Source organism: Erithacus rubecula (genome assembly GCF_903797595.1).
Source record: "Erithacus rubecula genome assembly, contig: SUPER_Z_unloc_2, whole genome shotgun sequence".
Classification (NCBI taxonomy): Eukaryota; Metazoa; Chordata; class Aves; order Passeriformes; family Muscicapidae; genus Erithacus; species Erithacus rubecula.
The window spans coordinates 1,967,595-1,990,021 of record NW_027635860.1 but is presented as its reverse complement, the minus strand read 5'-3'; the positions used below and the strand labels follow the sequence as shown (position 1 = coordinate 1,990,021).

Below are 22,427 nucleotides of genomic sequence, written 5' to 3'. Positions count from 1 at the left end.
GCTAAAGTATCTGAACAAGTCTGTTAGCTTTACCTACTCAGCTGCCTCTAATATAAATCCACTACCTCTGTTAAAAAGGCTATTGTCAGTATTGCCCCCACTCGGTATTGCAAAAACTCCACAGCAAAAAAAACCCCAACAGAACCACAGCAAGAGACATGCAGCCAAACTTATAATCATTGGTCTTCCTTACAGTGACTATAAAACACTTAAATTTCTTTTCATCTTAACTTCCTTGGTTTCACAACACATTTAAGTTTTTATGTTATTGTATTAGCTATGTGTTTATTCATAACTTCCAATAGCATGATCTTCATTTTAATTATCAGTGGTGCATAAAGGTCACAGCCACTACATAGAAACATAATTAAAAGCCCAAGTACATCTGACTTTTGATTCACAAATAAATATTTTACAGTAAAAAGTACTTTAAAAATATTTAAAATTAACTGGCAAATCAATGGATTATGTCAGCATAAAAAACACTATTTAACTGCACTTGATTACTAATCAAACAAATGACTTTTTTTAGCATACCATATGCTTGTCTTAAAAAGCAGGAGAAAAAAGTTTTCACCATACCAACACTTCAAAGTCTAATTAGCACAAGCTGTTCTGAAGAGAGTCACAGATGACTTCCAGGAAAAACAAGTTTTGTCAGTTGTCTGTGAATCAGCAGCTCTTAAACACGGCAGTAATCAAAACAAGACAGTTAACAATCAGAAATCTCAAATACAAAATGCAAAGCCTAGGAATATTTTTTTTTTACTCTTTTAAAGTGGGAGATATAGCAGTGAGGACAAATATACCTTCATATGTGTGTGTTTTGTCTTCATAAACATACATCAGAAAAAACAATAGATCACAACCAAATCAGCTTCTGTTGCATTATTCCCAAATGTAGATTAAATTTTATTAATGTTTTTTGTTATTTTTTGACTTATACACATCTTAGAAAATCCAAGCTTTCAGGAGAACATCAATAACTACACTAATTTATATGTACTAGGAAGTGTGGGATTTTATGTTTCAGAATAGACTATTAAGCTTACTCTTACACCTTGAAACAAACTGCTGCACTTTAATCCTCAGAGTAGGAAAAAAGACTAAAAATAAAGAGCATGTAATTATGCCATGCTAAAATAAATTCTGAATGTGTGTTTATACAGTTTTTGGTTCTTAGTCCACAGATCTCTAAGATGCTGTTACAGGGATGTGATGGCAAAAGTGCTGGAAGGTACTAATTTTCTTCTAAAATGTGGCCCACGTGGAAAAAATTTCTTCCACGATGAATACACAGAGGAGACAATAAGTAAATTTTCCCCTCTGTCCATTCTTGGCCTTTGCTGACAATGGATGTTGGGATGCCCTGCACTAAAGGCTGGCTGCAACTACTGTCAACCTTAACAGACAGCAAAGTACTTATTCTGTGAATTTGTGTATTCCTTCTCACCTGCATCTACCTGGGTCCATGATGTGTCTTGGCAAATAAGTCCAGAGTGTAGTTGCCAAGAACAGTATGTATTTCTCTTCTAATTAAGATTGCAGAGGGAGTATTCTAACTAAAATACAAAGCTCAAAGTAATTTATGCCCTCCTAGACCTCCATCAGCAATTGCAATGATCAACTGAGAAGATCTACCAAATTTAGCAACTTCTGTGGCAGAGGCCATTTACATGTATTTGGCATTTTATGTCCCTCTGCATACCTTACTTACCCTTGTTCTACTGCAGTCTTTCAGACATGGTTATTGCCAAAAGGACTATTGTACTGTGGGTTAATAGAAGACTAACATAATGATTTTTCTCTAGTTTTCCCTTCCTTCCTAATTGGTCCTAATGCTCAGTTTACTCAGCTGATCATGAGGACCATTGGGAAGAGCAGGCTGAGTGAGGTGATCCTGCCCCTCTACTCTGTTCTAGTGAGGCCACATGTGGAGTGCCACATGCAATTCTGGGCCCCAAGGAAGACAAGGAGCTACAAGAGAGGGTCCAGTGGGGGACACAGAGGTGATTTGTGATCTGGAGCACCTCTCTTACAAGGGCAGACTGCAGGAGCTGCGCCTGTTTAGTTGAGAGAAGACTGAGCAGGCATCTCAGGGATGGTAGATGTCCAGAGGATGGTGCCAGACTCTTTTCCATGGTGCCCAGCAACAGGACAAAGAGCAACGGCCATAACCAAAACACAAGAAAAACATGAGGAAAAGCTTCCTTACATTGAGGATGTCAGAGCACTGGAAGAGGCTGCACAGGGAGATGGTGGAATTTCCCTCCCTGGAGATTCAAACCCACCTGGATGTGTTTCTTTTTCACTTGCTCTAGGTGAACCTGCCTTTGCAGAGGGATTGGACTGGATGAAGCACCTTCCAACCCTAACAGTTCTGGGATTTTCAGAGAATTGGCCCTTACCATTCTCTGATCACTTTTCTCAGTGGCAACAAAGTCTACAGCTTCACACATATAGACTAAAGAGCAGTATTTTTCTTAATATGCATTACTTTTTCTATACTTCTATCTTCTCTTTCACTTTCTTTTCAGTATCTTGATATGTGCAAACAATTATGTCTGTCAGTTTTATACTGAACTATCCAGAATGCTTCAAAATACAAAAGCATATGCAGGCCACCACAATTTCTAGTTCAGGATGCAAGGCAGCTCAGAATTCAAGGATATTTTCTTGTAGAGTAAAAACTGTAAATTATTGCCATGTCTCCTTTTTTAACTTATAAGCCACATATAAAAATTCTAAAAATTGCAAAGGATAATATTTAACGCCTAATACACTGCAAAATGATCACTGAGTACAGTCAGTGCTCTTTTAAAATGTTAAATCTTTTAATTGCCCCCTTTTTTAAAAAAGGCATCACCACCAAGTGGAAAACTTGTCCATAAAAATATGCATGAACAGGAAAAGACACAGATGGAAAAGAAAACTGCATAGTGTTAAATGAAAAGAAGAAAGTCATAAATTTGAGAAAGTCACAACTTCCTTTTCTCCTCATTTAACCTTCTTTCTGTAATCCAGAAAGAGAAAAAACCCCAATAGTTTGTATCTAATTAGTGTTGAACAGGTCCTAAATTATTCTACTCAGAAGGAAATGTGAAAATTGAATATGAATTTTTATGCAATAAAAATTTTCTTTGCTTCATATTTTCTCATACTATGAACATGAAAGAAAAGCCAAACGTAACCTTTTGAAGAAGCAACTCAATCTTTTAAGAAATTGAAATAGTTTACTTTAACTTCGTCATGGCATAATTTTCACGAGCAACTTTTCTAGATTTTTTTTTTCCATGGCATAGAAAATTAATAAGAATTTTGATCTAAATTTATGAATTAAACATTTGGACAGAAGTAAAAATATCTATTTTTAGGACTTACATGATCAGTCCTTAAATTACCTGTGGCTTATGAAACATTCATGGAACTGCTGTATTCAATCAAATGACTTTGAAGACACCTCACTTATCTGGCAACAAAACTGAATGAGGCTCGTCCAATAAAGCTTGTTACTCAGAGTGCCAGCAACAGGTTTCATGTTTAGCATGAGAACAGCTCCCGACAAATACATGCACAAATAAGTTAATCTTGAGGATATGCTTTTCACTTGAAAGACTGGACAGACATGGACAGAAATACACAGGTTACTTGGAACGATTATCACGTGCCCCAGATAATGAGCTTGGGCCTGATTCCTACCATAAAACTGTTTATGTACATCAACAAAAGCCTTTGTTACCCTACAAAATGGTGAAATGATGACAGTGAACACTGCAGTACAACACAGGAAGCAATTTTAACAATTCAAATTTGCTTTCTGTTTCATAACTTGTACTACAAATACATTTTCTCTAAAGGTGGGCAATGTGACAACGCTGCTTGGCAGACTCTCAGGCTTTCCCACACAGAACCTAAGGACAGACTGCTATGAATGGATCATCACAATGACTGGGAATTACATAAACCAAAGCATACATTTCCTTTTTATTTCTTGCACCACTACTCCAGACTGACACCTACACTTGTGCAGTGCTAAAGGTGCTCATGGTATGAAGGCTGTATCTTACTCATTTGACTGTCTCTATACTTCTGTGCACATACATATATTCAGTTTTCTTTTTCTTCTCTTTTGATCTTTATTTAGCCCATCTTTAATTTTTCCTTTGCAAACCTGCTTTTCTTAAATAAACCTGTTTATTTTAAAAAGTTGCCTTTGATTTCTGGTCAATAAACCTCTAAAAGAGGTGTGCTGGGCAAGGGTGATGTACTTACGAAGCTGAGCAAAGAATGTAGGAAATGACAGACCACAGCTGCTGCAAAGAAAACTGAACCCAAGAGAAACTGGAGAGCCAGTTTAGATAAATGCCTGTATGAATTCAGTGGATTAACTGCTTGTGGAAATGTTTATCCTTGAGTTAATCAAAAAAGTGCAAATGGCTCATTGAGTTAACTGGCCCAGTACATGATAAGTGCATATGTAGCTCAGCCCAAGAAAGCACAAAACTGAATAACTGACAAGAAGAACTTTGAACAGAGCAATGGGCTTGAGCAGGCTTTAACACACACATTCCTTCCCAGCACTGGGGGATGCTCAGCATCAAGACAGTGAACACAGGAGGGCCAATAATGAGAATGAGATTTGTACTGTGATCCCACAGTACATTGCAATGGCTACACAATGGCTCGAACTTATTTCAATATAATGCCACTATCATTCTCCTAAATCAAAATCCCACATAGCATCAAATGTTTCCAGCATTAACCCTCTTCACGTGGAATAACAAACAGAAGCTGGTCACAGAATTCTGACCCTCATGCATTTCATTGCTCCCCACAGAGGGCATTCTTTCAAAGACAGAAAAAAAAGTAATGCTGCTCTACACAGCATCCACACAGAACTAGCCTTTTCTAAAACATATTCTCTTCCTTGTTGTTTTCAGTTTGTTCTGTTCAGTTGCTGGAAACTAATCTATGTCAGAGCATGCAGTAGCTCTTGAAACTATGAGGAAGCAAGCGGGACCACTGTGAACATCTGGAATATATAAGTGGCTGTGTTTAATAGTGCCACACAAAAGCTTGATAGAAGAGTTCTTGAAAATGAAAATTCTCTGTGAAGTTCATTGGAAAGACAAATTATTCCTCAGACCATTTAAAAAATAAATGTGTCATTGTAAAAACAGATAACAGGAAGTATTATGAGACCTGCATTTTTCCTTCTAGAACAATTTTTTAGAAATAAAACACCTGATATATGGGAACAAATCTCCCATGCTTAAACAGCCTGATTTGTGCTGGATTACTTATATCTCTTATTTGTCTATTAAAAAATCTGTAAACAATAGAAGGTATAGATTTACTAGGACAAGTATTTAAAAGGAGCTAACTTTAACAGAGAGAACAAGTTCATTTTCTAGCCCGATGTAATTGTGCAAAATGTTTTGGAGGCTTGTAAACTGAAGTTTCTCCTAGGGTATGACTTCAAAAGGCAAAGCAGGAACAACAGCTTCTAGTCTGAATTCAAAGGGAGATACCTTTGCCAAAAAGGCAAGTGAAATTTTAGAATACTACAGTATAAGAAATCACAGTATGAATACCTGCTACCATTAAGAAACTGACCTCATTTGATGAAGACAACTCTTTCTCATAATAAGTTACCCTAGTTTTCAAGATCAATTCTGAGGCAGCCTTTATTTTCCAAATGGAAATTTGACATCACTTCTGCAACCTTAAAAACATGATGCTGTCTGTAAAATTTGAGTTCATATATAATTTCAAAATTTTATGTTCTCCATTATCAGTAAATAGAAAAAGCCAACTTGACTACAAGACAGTCAAATTAGTTTTCAGAACTGCTTCCACTGCTGTGCAGTGTGAATTTGCTTTAACATATTTTAGAATACTATGAGCCTACAACTTTATACACTTGGACTAAAATCTATTAGCATCACAGAGTAAAATATATATTGGAATTAATTAAGAATTATGTCACTCCAGCCAGCTAGTGAAAATATTCACCCAGGTGCTTATCTCTCTTCTTGTCTTCCTGACATCTGGGTTTCAGTTCTCACATTCATAAAGTGTTCAGCTGCTAAACTGCTCCCATGTTCTGTACATCTACACACATTGCAACACCTTTGAACTCACCTCCTGTCTCATTCCATCAAATAGGCTTGTTTCCCTGAATATGTTTCCCAGGCTTGTGTAACATCAATTCCCCTTACCAGTTTAATCCACTTATTGCTGATGCTTTTCTTGGTCTTAAAAGAATTACAGCCTTGATACCCTTTCAAGCTGATTATCCTGTAACTTAGTTTCTGGTGCCTTCTTGCTGGTACCATTCCTTATGCAACAAACTAGTGTGAAATCACTCACATAATTTTCACCCTGTAATACATTATTTCAACCTATTTCTTTTCCTGAAACAAACTATAAGGAAAACAATACTGTATTGCTTTCTTTTGCAACTTATTTTATTATAGCACTGTTATGGAAATGACACTGTTACAGAAACATAATATTGCTCCTTAACACATGGCTTCAGCACAGTAAAACATTTCTTCATTTTGTGAAACCTGAGTGACTCCTATAAAACATTTCTCATGTTTTTATGATACACTCAAAAGTGATGTGAAAGTGATTATTTTACTATTGCTCAGATCACACTTAAAGAAAATATTCAGAATTTTTCTTCCCATTTTTAATGGGATGGTCTCTCTTTTACGTGAGACAAGGGGCAGTTAGTGGGATTGAAAGATGCATTAGTCTGTTTTTACTTTGATTTCTAGCATAATGTACTACTCTCTGGCCAAAGTTTTTGTAGTTTGTGCTATTTACGATTTTTGTGTTAAACTGTACTTTGTTTCACTGAGAGATGCACTATAAGAAAGTGATTGATCTTGGGGTTGCTCATAGCAGAAAGTACTAGCACATCTTCTAGGAAATGTGAATTGAAGAGACAATTGTTCCTTTACACAGAAAACAAGGACCAGCTATGGATGCATAGCTGGGAAAGGTCTTCCACCATACCTTTTTACAGCTAAAATAATTTGATTTAAAATTATCTGCAGATATTCATCCTGTGTTTTGTCTACATTGGTATAACTAAGGCTACATTGTTTCATGCTATATTACCACATGTGATGAAAGTATTTATGCTGCCCCAGTAAGAGTCAGTTTTAACTGATCAATAGCACCATTGGATTAATTTCTTCATGTCCAGGTCTCAGTTCTTGAAACTGTTTTCAGTTCATAAATTCCTGGAGTTTGTTGGAATAATTATCAGGAAGTTTGAGTTCAACAAAAACAAGCTGAAATAGACTGAAAGTATCAGGTCTTCTTCCAGGGTACCCATCATCCAAAATAATCTTTGCAAAGTCTGCAAGGTGTAGGTAATTGAGAACTAGAATGCAGCCTTAGCCCCTGATTGAGAAATCACAGTAAAGGAAGTCTTACTTGATGTTTTATTCAGTGTAGGGTACCGTCACATTGAGAACATAAAAACTTCAGTATACGCTCAAACTAGAAAAAAAACCCTTGTTGCCCCTTCAATGTCACAAAAGGGCGCTATGAAATGGATTCAAACCAAAAGCCTTCCCAAAGACATTTAAATGAAGAGTGAGACTTGGCCCTATCCCTCTGTTCTATTCTGCTGACATTTGCGGAGCACTTTTCCTTGCTTTGACAAGGTAGACTCAGTTGAATAGATCATCTGCAATTCTCTCCACAAATATGGACTTCTTTTTATCTCTTCCTCAGTTAAACAACTCATGATTTACTGCTTTCCAACCCCACTCTTCAAAAAAAAGCATTTTTTGCAATCTACTTCCATTACACTGTTATAGTTAGAGGACACAGAAACTAGGGCATTGGTCACAAAGAGCTACCTGTCTCTCTGAAAACATTGTTCTGAAACCATTTCCACTAATAAACACCGGGGTTTTCTAGTGCACAACACTATATAAAGTTGACCATTCATGCATAACTTTGCAAATGTTTCTTTTGAAAGGATAAAGATACTATATACAATCATATCTCTGAAGAGCTGAACACAAGACTAATATTAGCTAGCTAGGATGGCTAGCTACAAAACAGATATTTTACAGACATATGTTTTTGAATATCTAATTTGTAATGTATGACAATGCTTTTTTTTTTTTTAAATTTAATTGTATGCATGATATATAAAGTCAAGAAAAAAATCTTTATACAAACTAATCCAGAGTATATATTGGTACTATAGCATATACAGTAACTTATAATTGATGCATGATTATTTACAGTTCCATCCCACATGATTTTATATTTTTCATATAAAAAAACCCCATAAAAGACGAATGAAGTTGTAAAATCCAGGAGACAATGAAAGATACTTTTAAGCGCCAACAGCTGCTTGGAACTGATTCTGTTTTTCAACAATTTCAATGAATAGAGTGACACAAAACATAAATCACTTTTGCAATCTGATTAGCAAAAATGGTAAATTTTCTCCTGGTGAAAAGATTTTCCCTAACCTTAAGTAAGCCATGCCCACTCCTCTGATTTGTGTCTCACTGCCCTTCCCACCCTTGGCATGAGCATCTCTTGTGTACCATGGCAGTATTCCTCTGAAGCTTCATTTTTCACTTCTCCATCTGGCATGCTTAAGTTAAGGATCCCTACATAAATTTAGAAAGTACACACTATTCACAAGACAAACACAAATTACTGTGATAATTAACTTGCAATTACCTTATTTTTTTCTTTAACAATCTATGCACCATTCAATATATGAGATTCTTTTGTCCTTATTTTGAAGTGCCTTTTTCTGATGGACACAGGAATTTTGCCTATGGACAAAATTCTGAACTGAAGTTCAAGGTTGAAACATAAATATTTTAAATGTTATTCAGTGTAATGTTACAATTCTTAAATTTAGAACATCTCTCTATTCTTCAAATTCCTTTGAAAGAGGATTTTAAACACCTCAGATAAGTTGAAGCTAAACACAGACAACAAAATAAAATTAACGATATACCTAGAGATGAACCAGCATGATCTGTAGAAAATGACAAAGTTTTACAGCATTTTCTCAGAATGAATATAGAATTATGAGACCCTGTGGATGGTACTGAGGCATATTACACCACCTTTTACTCAAGCAAAGAACCAAATTCAGAGCTTGATTTTGTAGCTGAATCCACTGGGACTTAAATGTAACTTAAGAACAAAGATCACACGTTAACTGAGAAAGAGCACAACTACATCTGAACTCGAATGTGCAACAGAAATTAGATATATTAGATAATGGTTATTGTATTAATATAAGAAAAAATCACGTCTCACCTCAGAATTATTTCAAGAACAGACACTACTGGAAAAAGTTTATTTCTTTAGTAACTAAGGAACGATTGCACTTTTAATACTACCTTAACTACAGTGCATTTATTTTTTATTTAGAACTATAACACAAATAAACTGCTATTATGCAAATAAATAGTATCAAAGAGAACCATACACACCAACGCTATCAACAAATATACAGAATTATCCTGCACATCAAATGAGCAACATTTTTCAGCCTCTAAATTCCTTGAACTAGAACATCCAGAGGTCAATGGAAGTTCACTACAGAATGTCATAGATGTTCTCAACCCTAACATTTACATAGATTTCATTGTAAACATCTAAAGCTACATGTAGACATGAAAATGAACCTTCCCATCCTCCTAAACACACTCAAAGGCCCGACTGCTTCCTGAGACAGACTGTTAACACATAGCAAGAAAGCAGTGACCTCTGTAGTATAAACTGAAAAACAAAACAGAAAATACCTTTTTTCCATTACTTTCAGTACTCTAAATACATTGGCTAACTACTTCAAAATAAAATAACATAAAATAAAGAAAACAAAGGAATTGCCTGCAACAAGTCTTTACCAATTGTTTAATGAAGAAAAGACTTGTTTTTTAAGTATGGTAAGGGTCTCTAATTAAAAGCTCAGTGATTATGAAATTGCCATCAAGAGTCCATTCAGTACTGTCACCCTACTACTGTTGAGATTAATTAAGCTTTAAACACTTCAAATAAAGCACTGGAAAATGAAACAATCTGATGTGTTGTAACCCAGTTATTTTGTGTCTGAGTTACAACATCGCTTGAAAACAAAGGTTTGCATATCTGGATGTGAAAACTTATCTCTCTGGTCTCACAGGAGCCTTGTCATTTATTCCAACTCAGTAAAACAAGAGGCAAGGTAAGACAGGACTGCATCTCAATAGTTTTGCAGGAAACTTGAAGCATAATAATTTTTGGAACTGAATTTAATATAAGAAGAATAAAGTTGAGGATTGTAATAGCAACGTCTGGATTTGATGACTGAGCACATGTAGTCGGCATTCTGCGTTCCTGAAAAACTGCACCAAGCATGTGTAATTCATTTGATGTTTTATGACATATGAGGTAAACTAAATTCTGTTTATTTATTTTGCTTTAGTTTTTTACATTTATTGTAACTCATAATTAATTAAGATCTGTTTGCTGTACTTACAGACATGTAACTCACTGACAAAACCAAATTTTATTCTGTAGGCTGTAGAAGTCAAAATTTTCCAATTATTTTAAAAAATCTTGTGTATTAAAGGTATTTCTAAACTAGATACACTGGACTCTCTAGTACAGATACTGCTTCCTAGGGAACTTTTGCATGTCTACAGAAGAAAATCAATATTCAGAAGTCACATGTGAATAATGGAGCTACTGAGGCATTTGCAGCTACTGACTACACATCTCAGTTACAGTGGTTTTTTTTTAGAAGAAATGTAAGTCCAGAAATTAAAATTTCTATAAAAGCATTTAAAAGACAGTTTTGCTCTCACTCTATGAGGTTTTCCTCTCTGTTGAAGCCTGTGAATTATTATCATGATTTTGCTGTAGAAGAGACTGTTGTATGAATACAAAATTGTATGCATTGCAAAGGTTATGTGAATGACTTAGACTATGTAAGACATTGGAAATTTCCACAGAAAATCTTCTTCAGATTAAATGGTGAGCCCAATTCTCTGAATGTCAACACTGAAAAAAAAATCATTCCTTTGTATAGGATATATTTTTAGATGATCTCTTGTTCAGGGGACAAATCAATTCACAGAGCAAAACTCAGAGCTTAAAATGCTTTTGCTGTTTTTGCAAATTTTCTCTTGTAGATACGTCAGAGAACATTTAAGATCTAGGAAATTTAACAGATTGTAGTTATTCCTTTCCTGGAAGAAACTTGCTGTAATTGTTTCTCATCATCCAATCTGTCATTCAATTGTTCTCCCACTCTGAATTCCCCACGGCACCAAGAACAGTAACATTTACAACAAAACCAAGCAAATTAATTACACTAGTGATGAATATCTGAAAAACCTGCTGGTGTACATCTCTGTGCACAGGTTACATCAGTCAACAGATTTTGGAATGACATATACTCAAAGAGTATTCAATCACTTGTAACACTTTTCACCAATATCCAACTGAACTGTAGGCAATGCTGAAATTAAAAAACCTAGATGTTGCAAAAATGTTACAACACTCATTTTTCTAACCTTTACGGATTTTGTCCTCTAAGCATGCTTCCTGCACTCCTATCTGCAAGGCTGACTGTGCTCTGCCATGTACAGAGCAGGACCTGTAGAACCTAGTATAGGTTCTATATTCCATCCTACATGGTGGTACTGTCCCACACCCTAGTTTCAGCTTTACCTGTTTTGTAGAAACACCCATTTCCAAAAATTTTTACTATAGGACATACCATAAATGACAAGCTCTGGTGTTTTCGGATTCTTGTTGCCTTGACTGATCAGAAACCTTCCTATATGCTGCAAGTGACAACACCTGAATAACCCACAGTGCTAAACTGGAATTGCTGCAAGTGCATTTCTTCAATAATTGTGACTCAACAAAACCAAAGAAACACGCAAAAAACCCCAGACTAGCAAAGACTAACCCTGCCAGCATGGCTTATGTCTCAAGGCTGCAGTTCTGCTTGAGCTAGGTTTGAATTAGCAGCGTCGAGCGCCCGCCGGAGCCCAGCACACAGCTCGGCACGAGGAGATCCACTGTGATTCTCAACAAACTGTTACAGCTAGCCAGGCTGAGGGCAGCTGTGCCAGGCTACAACACAGCAACAGTCTGGATAAGAGGAGGGATGCCAGATGAACGGATTCAGAGGAGGAAGCACAGGGAAACAGACTTCTTCAGTGTACTTCTGCTGTGCTGCTGCCTGTGCTCTGTGCAACCTCTTTGGCTGCTTGCTCACTGGAAACTGGCCCTTCAGCTTCAGTATTTCCAGCATTAACCCTCACTGGACATGGACAGCCTGCCCAATTCCCTACTTCTATCGTATCTCTTAATGCACAGGGCTGGTCCAAACCTCTGTCCCTAGAGTAAAAGCTTGCAGGAAAACTCCAGGCTCTTTGTATAAAAGATTGATAGCTTTCATATTAGGAAAGAAAAGTAAATAAATCTATCTTCAGTATTTTTCTAAGTTGGATGGAAAATACGTTCTTTCACTTCATTTTGGTTTGTGGTCTTTATTGTGCAGATGTTTGTCTGATTCCTTATCGGTTTTGATTTCTATCCACGCCATTCAGTTTCTTTGCAACAGTAAGAAGACCCGATGGTGCCTTAATTTTCTGCTTTTTTTTTTTTTATTTGCAACACTAGGTGTTACCAAATTTAGAAATTTTTAATACTGTATTTATGCCCAAAAACAATCTGACAAGCTTTTAGAGGAATTCGTTTAGAGACTGCATTTTATTGGAAAATGCTTTTTAGCAAACAGTTTAGATAGAATCATATGTTCTTATAGCTGTTGTTTTACCAGAAAATGTTATCTAAAAAACACAACCAAAACCAGAAGTCACTATGTGGGTTCCAGCAGATTAACAGGGCTCCAAACTGATGCCAAACAAGACAAGCATCATTTTAGAATCTTCCCAAGCCTGTAACACTGCACTCTAAGAACTCTCTCATATAGTATTTCCACAGAAGACATTAACTAGCAGCAAACAACAAATCTAACCCGAAGAAGTATGGCTCAGAGAGTCACAATCTTGACTGCTGATGTGGAAACATAGACAAGATGAAAGGAAATTAAAATGTGCATACACTTGCTTCAAGAAATAGTCTTTCTGTGTTTACTTGTAAGCCTACTTGTTGAGAAAATATCTGTTGATTTCAGTCTGAAAATATTTATTTACTTCCATCTCTTAAAGATTTTTGCAATATCCCAACAACAATTTTCCATACGGAAATTTCCCATATTGCCCTATGCTCATCTCAGTTACTTCAATATGGTAATACCAGAAGAGTCACACACTAGAAGAGTACAGCATGTGCAATCCCCAGTTTACATTTTGTGCTGATTCTCCTGCAACAGACTTAATTCTCTGGAAACCAACAACTGAATTACTTCTTAATTTTCTCAGAAATTCACTGGGACATCCACACTCAAAATTCTGCATGTCACTAGCCCAAGAAAAATAAGAACATTCCAAATCACCACAAATTCAAAAGGTAGCTTCCTCCAACTAAGTTAACAAAGCTTGTTCAGAGGAGAAACATGCTACTATCCCAAAATGCAGTTGCCTTCTGAGGGAAAAGAACTTCGGACAATTTCATATCTAAAACAAACTTTTCACTAGCAAAATTAAATTTAATTTGTGTAAAAGCATCTTCATATATTTCCACCCTCAGAGAAATCCTCTGTTGTAATCATAGGATGTCCCTGATGATCATACTGAAGTCAAGGTCTGAAACCTCTTTTTAAGCTTTAGATGAATTGTGAGAATCAAGAGAGCAGTACAATATCACGTCTGAGTAAGGGACAGAAAGCATACACATGAGCAGAACAGGAGGGGAAAAAGAATAAAGAATGCTGCAGCCAACCAACCATCCAATCAGCTCAAAAACACTTGAATCTGGTCAATTTTCAGCCTAAAACAATGGTTTTGTGGCTCTCCACCCAGAATGAATTTGACAGTGGCTATAACAATTGGTAATGCTGAAATCAGAACAGCTTTGCAGAAATCAATTGACCTGGGCTGACTGATACCACATAAGAGTCTAGCTTAATGTTTTACAGAAACGTGGGATTAGATAAGGAAGGCAATTATCCAAAAATCCAAATACTCTGGATTTACATTATGAAGTAAGAAAGCAGACCCTCAACTCCCTGGCTATAGCAGAGATTTCCAAGTCTTTCTAGGAATACGGAAATGCTTGATATTGTAAGGCATAAAATAAATACAGTCTACTTCCTAAATTTTAAGACACGTTGGGGAAATAAAATAAAATTTCTGAAAGAATTCTTCTCTTGCTTTCTACTTTGCAAAACTATAAAATATGAAGTATTAATCAGTTTTGGATTGGACGGGACCTTAAACATCATCTAGTTCCAACTCCCCTGCCATAAGCAGGGACACTTTTCACTAAATCAAGTTTTTCAAGGGCCCATCCAACCTGGCCTTAAACTCCCACAACTTCTCTGGGCAACCAGTTCCAGTGCTTCACCACCCTCTGAGTAAAGAATTTCTTACCTGTATCTAATCTACACCTGTCCTCTTTCAATTTAAAACCATTTTCCCTTATCCAGCCACTACCACCCTGCATAAAAAACACTTCTTCCTTCTTTTTGTAAGTCTCCTTCAGGTACTAGAGGGGCACAATGAAGTCTCCCCAAAGCTTTCTCTTCTCTTTGATGGCTGGTCTCCAAGACAGATTGATTTTTTTTTTCCCTGACTAAGAATTTTGACAATCACTGTAAATCATGCTTTTTATCACTATAGAAAAAAAAAAACCAGCTTGTATTTTTCCACCTTAAATTTTTCTTCTCTGAAGAAGAACAACTCAGCTCCTCTGAAAGAATATTTAGAAAATTATCATCACATATTTTGTTCAAAAATATTAATGAAATATACTTCAGTATATTTCTGGGGAGATTTTTCATATTGTTTTGACTAAATGATTTTTTTTCTGGTTAACAGAATCCTTGTTTAATTATATCTTTAAACCATTAAATCTTCATATAAATCACTGTTGTTATAAGAGACAATGAGAAAGTACTTTTTGAAGAGTGCATAAGTTGCGTACTCCCCATCTTGTTCTACAGAAAGTGAACCCACAAAAGTGTGTTATTTGCCACCTAAATACATGAACACTTTGTCTACATAACAGAATACTGGCACTTTCTCTCTGGTTTAAGAGGACACTCATGTCCAGTCTGAAAACTATGAGCCTTGCCATGTAATGACTAAACAATAAACCCCGTATTTATCTGCTTAGTATTCATCACTGGAAAGAACTATTATCCAACATGACAATCCTTTCCAGTAATGAGGTCTGTCCTGTACATGCTCCTTCTCATAATTCTCATTACTAGATTGCCCAAAGTACAACAAAGATCACCTTGACTGCCCCATATTCCTGTACAGTTTTATTAATATTTCAGAGATACTTGCTTTATTCCTCTTTTTATGGTAGAGAAGAATCTTTATTGTGCATTATTTGGGACTTTTTGAGAGGGGGGAAGGTGAGGCAAGGTCTGGACATTGGGGAATCCTATACTACAGTAGCATTTCTCATTTACTGTCTTGGGCAAATTCTGTAATTTACAGCATGTGATACATCCCGGGAATGTACTGTCTCTTTTTGCCTATAAACTGCTGCATGAATATAGGAAGATCATCCTGCCCTTCATTTCCTTTCAACAAACTTTTACTCGTGATCCATCTAAAATCTTTATTTTGGTTTTGCTAGGAAAAAAAGTCAGAATAAAGATACCAAAATGAAACCATCTTCTACATACAATTTGGCATTATAGACCTGTTAGCCTAAAAATAATTGACATAATATATCCATGACAGTAAGATAACTCAAAAATTTTGTTCAAGAGATATGGGTAAAGTTTTTCAACACTCTTCCTTAGATGAGCTCCAAAATGATGGTGGACAACACTCAGAAAATTATCTTCTAAACAGTCAGCATGGACCCACAGTACTATAAATATTAATGGAAGAAAGTATACCCCCATATTTATGGAAAGGCTCTACATTCATCTGGGAAAATAATGACTGAAATTCATAAATTAAATTATTAAACATAGAGAAAACAATGACCTTTGCTTTTGCACAATTGTGTCTACATGGAAAGAACTACATGCAAACTGGTTCGGTTCCTGAAGAAACCTCCAAACAACAACACAGAGACTGTGAAAGTCCATAACAGCCAATCCACAATATGCCAGTTCACTCAGTCACCGTCTCTACTTGACCTAAGTCTACTAAGACTGCAAATTCTTTACTTCCTGTGGTCTTAACAATTAATAGACTGCCACATTTTAAAGTTTCATCCCAGTTTGTTCACTACAGAACTGTTAATTACGGATATTGGACTCATTTTAATCTTACTCAATTTAAAATTCTATTGACAAATTCAGAGATAAATAGTTCTCTTATTACCTCCAACCTCCAATTAGCTTCAGACAAAGAGAAAACACTGATCAGGGAAAATCCTTGAATATATTCACTTAAATTCTAAAATTCAAGAAGAAGCCTATACTGATTTAGATATACTAGAAGTATTCCAGATTTAAATTCCAGTTTAGATCAACATAAAATGATGAAGACTTCTTGTTACTTCCTCTTTCAGCTGGAAGTAAATACTTTTACACTAGTAAATAAAAAGTAAATGCCTCTAAACAAGAAACACTCATACAAAATTCGCCTAAGATCAATATACCAATTAGTGAAAGAACACTATGAATTCTTAATCATTTACTGCTGTGAAATGCATTACATTCTTATTTATAAGGCATTTTACTGATACCCATCCAACAGACACACTCACATACACTTGGGATACAGCAGTCAAGGAAAAAAGACTAGCAAGTGGTGAAGTAATACAGTTTATATAAGAATTCTCTTCAAATCTTTGCAACTGAAATGAAATAGGAAAAAAAATCTACTTCTCTACCTAGGAGGGAGCACAAGTATGACAATATTACATTACTATCATCCTAATCTTACTGAAAAAAATTAGGTTCTGAATACTTGTATTCACATAGTTAACAAAACTGTTAAAAGCATCTAATAGAAAACTGAAATTCTAGGGTAAGAACATGCCATGACATCCTACAGTTAAGGTCATGGCATGTTTTCACTCAGAATTTTAACTTAACAGAGCAGCTGCTACTTTTTGCTACCTTTTCCACCAGACATTTTCACTGAAAAACTGTCATCCAAAACGTGTGCAAACTAAAAAAAATGTTTACAGGAAATCTCAATGCAGCCTGCACTTACTTTAACTGAAAATGTCAGAAGACGCCTTTTGCAATAGCTCATATCCTGTATTCTTTTGAAGAATTTCATAAGCTCCTTACATACATGGCTCATAAATACTGTATCATGCATTAGATTCTTATGGAAACCTCTTTTATACATCATAAACATATTCATACTGAAGATAAATCCATTGCATAAAAAAAGAACCATAAACACATTTTCTTAGTTTCATAGTCAAAATTCAAAACAGTAAAAAAAATTCCTATTAGTCAGTGAGACGGAAAAGAAAAAAGTTTTAAAGTTTGCTCTAAGAAAGAGATGGAAAACACAGTATTTTGCTAGAAGCATACACCAATCTAATAGTATTAATTAGCATTTAAGATGTATTTTGAATTTCAGCTAGTTACTGCTCTCCATCACTGATTTTGCTGTCATCTTTTAGCTTCACATTTCTATTTACATAAAACTAATTTTGTTACGTAGTTTATACATAGTCTCTTATGTTTATTTACTTACCAACAGTATCACATGGTTCATCCTTATGTACACAGAAATCCTTCCTAGAATTGGGGGTGAAAGAAAAAATGTTAAGCAAGTCAAGCTGTTAGACGTTAACAACTGTGTAACCTATTTAGAAACATTTTTTTACGGCTCAACGAATAAACACAGAACACCATTATCTCAACAAAGAGCAAGGGGAAGCTCAGGCCAGGATTCCACAGAGCACTTAAACTCCAGCTTATTCTCAGAGCAGATTTAAGAGTAGTCAGGTGACAAAACGTGTACCATATATTCAAATTACACTGCACCTAATTTCTATGTTCTTTTGGAGTTTGTGGTTTTTTGGGTTTTTTTTTCCTTTTTCTACAAGTATCTTGAAAAGTAGTAAGTCTAAAGCTAGTCTTCCTAGCATTTGAAATCAAGATATTCCCAGTGCTTTATATGAGATTCAAATGCAGCATTTAGATCAATAATAGAATCAGAAAGATTTTATTCTAGCAAGTCAATGGTTAAAATAACTAATAAGGATATTACAATAAGCATTTCTGCTAGGGCATCTCCCTTATAGTAGTGCAAGACTTATAAAAATTAACTACTCTATCTCCAACATGTATTTTAGTCCAGTCATAAGTCTATAAATAAGACTGCTCTATTGCATAAAGGAGAATAAACATTTCAACTCTGTCTTAAATATCTGCTTGGTATTAATTTTGATTTCACACATCCTTTACTTCTTCTCAGAGACACACAACAAATTACTAAAAGAGTAAAGGGAAAATTGCTTTCTAACAGAGCGTTTATGAGTAATGTTAATTTGCTGTTTTAAGTTTAAAAGGGCTGCTGAGGTATGCATGAATTGGGGAGGCTGGGAGGGAAACCACTGGGGGAAAAAACAACAAAACCTTCAGGTATAGCAACCCCACAAAGAAGTTCTGTTTTGCTACTGTGCCACAGAGTAAGGGTCTTTGTTTTTAGGGGGAGACCATATGAATCAGAGAAATTTAGTTCTTATGTTCTGTCTATGAAGGTACACAGATAGACCCATAGATTGACAAATATACACATACAGAAAAACATCCATTTTCCAGGAACAAAATGCAGGAATTGTTTCATGCTTGAAATGAAAGATACTGACATTTATTTTTTCACAAAGTGTAATTACTCCAAGAGCTGTTTGTTTGTTTCCCACAGACTATTTCTACATAGGGATTCAGACCCAAAAGCAATTTCTAGAGGCTGGCAAATTTCTGACAGCTGTTAAGGGCCACACAGATAGATGCATGGGGTTATATAGCTTTTAATTAACCAGTCACCACTGCCAGATAATGGCAAAGAAGAGAAGAAGAATGGCAGTGCTACAGATTGATAAAGTTGTGAGTAAACTGGTAAGGACAGTCTAGGAATACACTCAAAAGGGCTCTGAAATTGAGCAAAAGGTGGTGAACAAGAAACTATAATCAGACACAGAAAAAAGATATTTTATTTTTTCAGACCTGCAAGAAATTGCATTAATGCACTGGGTTGTAACACAATTCTTTGTTTTGTGCTATGGGACACAAGGGACTTATTGTCTTGTTAAGCAACATGACAGAACGATTAGAAATATGGGACTTGAGGTGAAGTAAAAGAACATGCATAAAGACAATCTAAGGACATTGACTGCCTTCCACACACACCCACCCCACCACCATAAAAATTAATTGATGCAATAATAAGTAAAAAAAAGAAAAGGAAAAGGGAAAAGAGAAAAGAGATCATACCTTCAACTGTAAAATAATAATATGTTACATTTTAAAACTGCCAATATCCAAGAGGTTTCTAATCATGTAACAGCTTTCTTCTCATATACTTACTGAGCTGTTTTTCTTTTGTTTTCACTTCTTGGCTGAATCTGACTATGATTATGCTGTGCATTCAGGGTTTCATTATGGGACTTGGGGGAAATGGTACTGCTATGATTTGGCAAGAGGGAAATACAGTAAACCATTCTTAGTTCCCGACTTACATTGAAAGAATGTAATACCTCCTTTAATTTCCAGGAATATGAATGCATTACATACAACTGAGACTAGGCTCCATAGTAAAGATTTACAGTTCTTGCTAAACCTACCAGAGACCCTCACAAATATAAAGCACACTACTAAGTCCTCAGACACATTATTTGCCTTTGTCCTTCTCATCCTTTCTCTCAGCAAAACAGAGCCAAGATATTAAAATTACCATTATAGCATACAAAAGTTTTAGTGGCAGCAGCTGGTACTGAGTCTGTCAATGAAAGCAAGAAATGGTTAAAGCCCACCCACTCCAGGCAGTACCCAGCACATAATGTCCATTACTCTAAATGGTTACTTTGCATACACACAGAAGGGAAAACAGATCCTTACTGAAGTGAAGGAAAGGAGAAGCTTTCACGCTATTTACACCTGAATTCTGCACTTGAATGAATTGGCTAACACCAGAAAAGGATTCTAAGCATGCATAGGTAATCAATAATGCAAGGCTTCAGAAAATTATGTTTTATTAGTAGCTTTTAGTTTATGACATATAGCGTTACAAAAGACCTTCACAGCACACAAAGGCTACTTAATTTGTAAACACAAAGTATCTCAGCACATTGTCTTTGTTAAAATAAATCCTGATATGTAGGTAGGATATACAACAGAAAACAGAAAGAACAGTAAAGGAAGATTAAACTAAAATCCAGACTTATTTTTTGTTAATAATTTCCAGCAATTTCTCATTTTAGATAAATTTAATACTTGTGTTTTTTGGCAAGTCAAAATAGTCAAAAGATCTATTTTTAACTAGTATATCATTTACTGGTGTATCATTTCCTTCCATACCATATGTTGGAGAAAAGATAAAATGGACAGGTGACATATTTTACCAGTCTATCAGATCTCCATTCTGACTTCACTCTACCCCAGTTTCTCTAATGTTTGCAATTTTGAAACATGTAGCTTGAGTAACAGCAGTTAGAATGCTTGAAACTGCAGTCTAACTGCTGTTGCTGATTCCAGGGCTTACAACATTTTTGAAGCTTATTGCTCAAGTAGTAAGTTTTATCAAATCATAAGATTTTAATAAGGAATAGTTGCAATTAATGGCAATTGTGGCAAGTGACATTATCATCAAATTGCAAATGCCTTCACTTGCATTGTGCAAAGTGAGTAACTACAACACCGAAGATGTTCTTGTCTCATCACATAACAGGACATAATTCTGAAATAATTCTCACATATAAACCAAGCACATACATACTAATTAATAAATGTACTTTTAATGGTAACAATTAGATTAAAAATTATTTTGGTGTCAATGAGCCCCAAGAAAAATTACTTATTTATTATTTATTTGAGAATTTAAATAAATGAACAATGGTACTAGTATGGTATGAAATACAATGATATTTCAGAAATTGTTTATTATTTTGAGAGTAAATCTCAAAGGCAGCAGTATGTAATGGTCAGTGTATTTTAGGAAAAGCAGGAAATATTAGATTTAATTATTTCAAATGGTTAATACCACTTAGGCTCTGTAAAGCTGAACTGACATTAAAATGGGTGATATTAATAGTCCTTATAAAGCTCATATTTTGGTCAGATTTAAAAACAACAGCTCAGAAGCATGATAAGTTAACCTACAGCTGTATTGTTTAACACAGATAGAGAAACAGATAGAGAGTAGCCAGGAATCCAAGCAAGGTGCTCTTGAGTGGAGTCACACAGAACCTAGACTCAGCACTAGCATTAAACAATGATGCAGAATAAAACATGAAAGCATTCCCGGTAAAGTTTAAAAATTAAATGACTTCTGACAGGTACACATAGGAATCAAGAGAAATCAAATTTGAAAGATAACTCATCTGTGCAGATTTTCTCCTAGTGTAGCCAAAAGTGGCCTCCCAACTTGATTAGACAAAACAAGAACAAAAATTCAGCATTTGGAAACAGGCAGTAGGAAGAAACAGCATCCTTGGATAAAAATACAGGAAAATATCAAAATGACACCACTACCTCTGTTCACAACAATACTGTGTCCAGTTTTGGGACTTATGCATGAAAAAATAGTTTTGTAAAGCAGAAAAGGTCTGGAAAGAAGTGAGAAAACAATTACATAGTCTAACTTCTGCAAATTACTCTAAGACAAAGAAGAGTTTTGACTTGGGCACAACCTACAAGTATTTTCATAGGGAGGAGTTTTCCAACATATTTTAGCAGCAAAGAGTACCAAGAGATCCATGGTTGAAAGCTGAAGTCAGAAAAATTAAAAGTAAGTCCAACCACCCATTCAGGAAAGTAATAACTGTGCCAATAATCTACTGCTGAATAGTAAATCTTTCTTTCTTTTAAATTTTTGTCCAAGACTTGCCTGCCTTTCTTAATCACCAGGGAAATTAAAATGCAAAAATAACTGTCTAGATTTTATATTTGGGTCTCGCACTAGATACTCAGATATTTTAAATTCAGTTTAAGTCCATTTATTCCTGTGGAACAGATCTGTACTAGTGAACAGCCTAATTATTAGAGTTTGAAAGAGTAAGCTGACAGCAACAGGTAAATTCAGGCGAATTTTTCCCACATCCATTATTACAAGCATTATCACTTCAGACTCAAATACCTTCAA

The 22,427-nt window shown here is 35.4% G+C and overlaps 1 protein-coding gene across 1 annotated transcript in view; it reads right to left on the bottom strand.

The window, feature by feature from the left end:
* Window positions 1-22,427, bottom strand: part of ADAMTS19 (ADAM metallopeptidase with thrombospondin type 1 motif 19) — a 129,091-nt gene that overhangs the window by 65,119 nt on the left and 41,545 nt on the right. Inside the window, exon 7 of the mRNA XM_079331266.1 lies at window positions 17,817-17,860. Coding sequence (XP_079187392.1) covers window positions 17,817-17,860 — 44 coding nt within the window. The remainder of the gene's footprint in view (window positions 1-17,816; window positions 17,861-22,427) is intronic.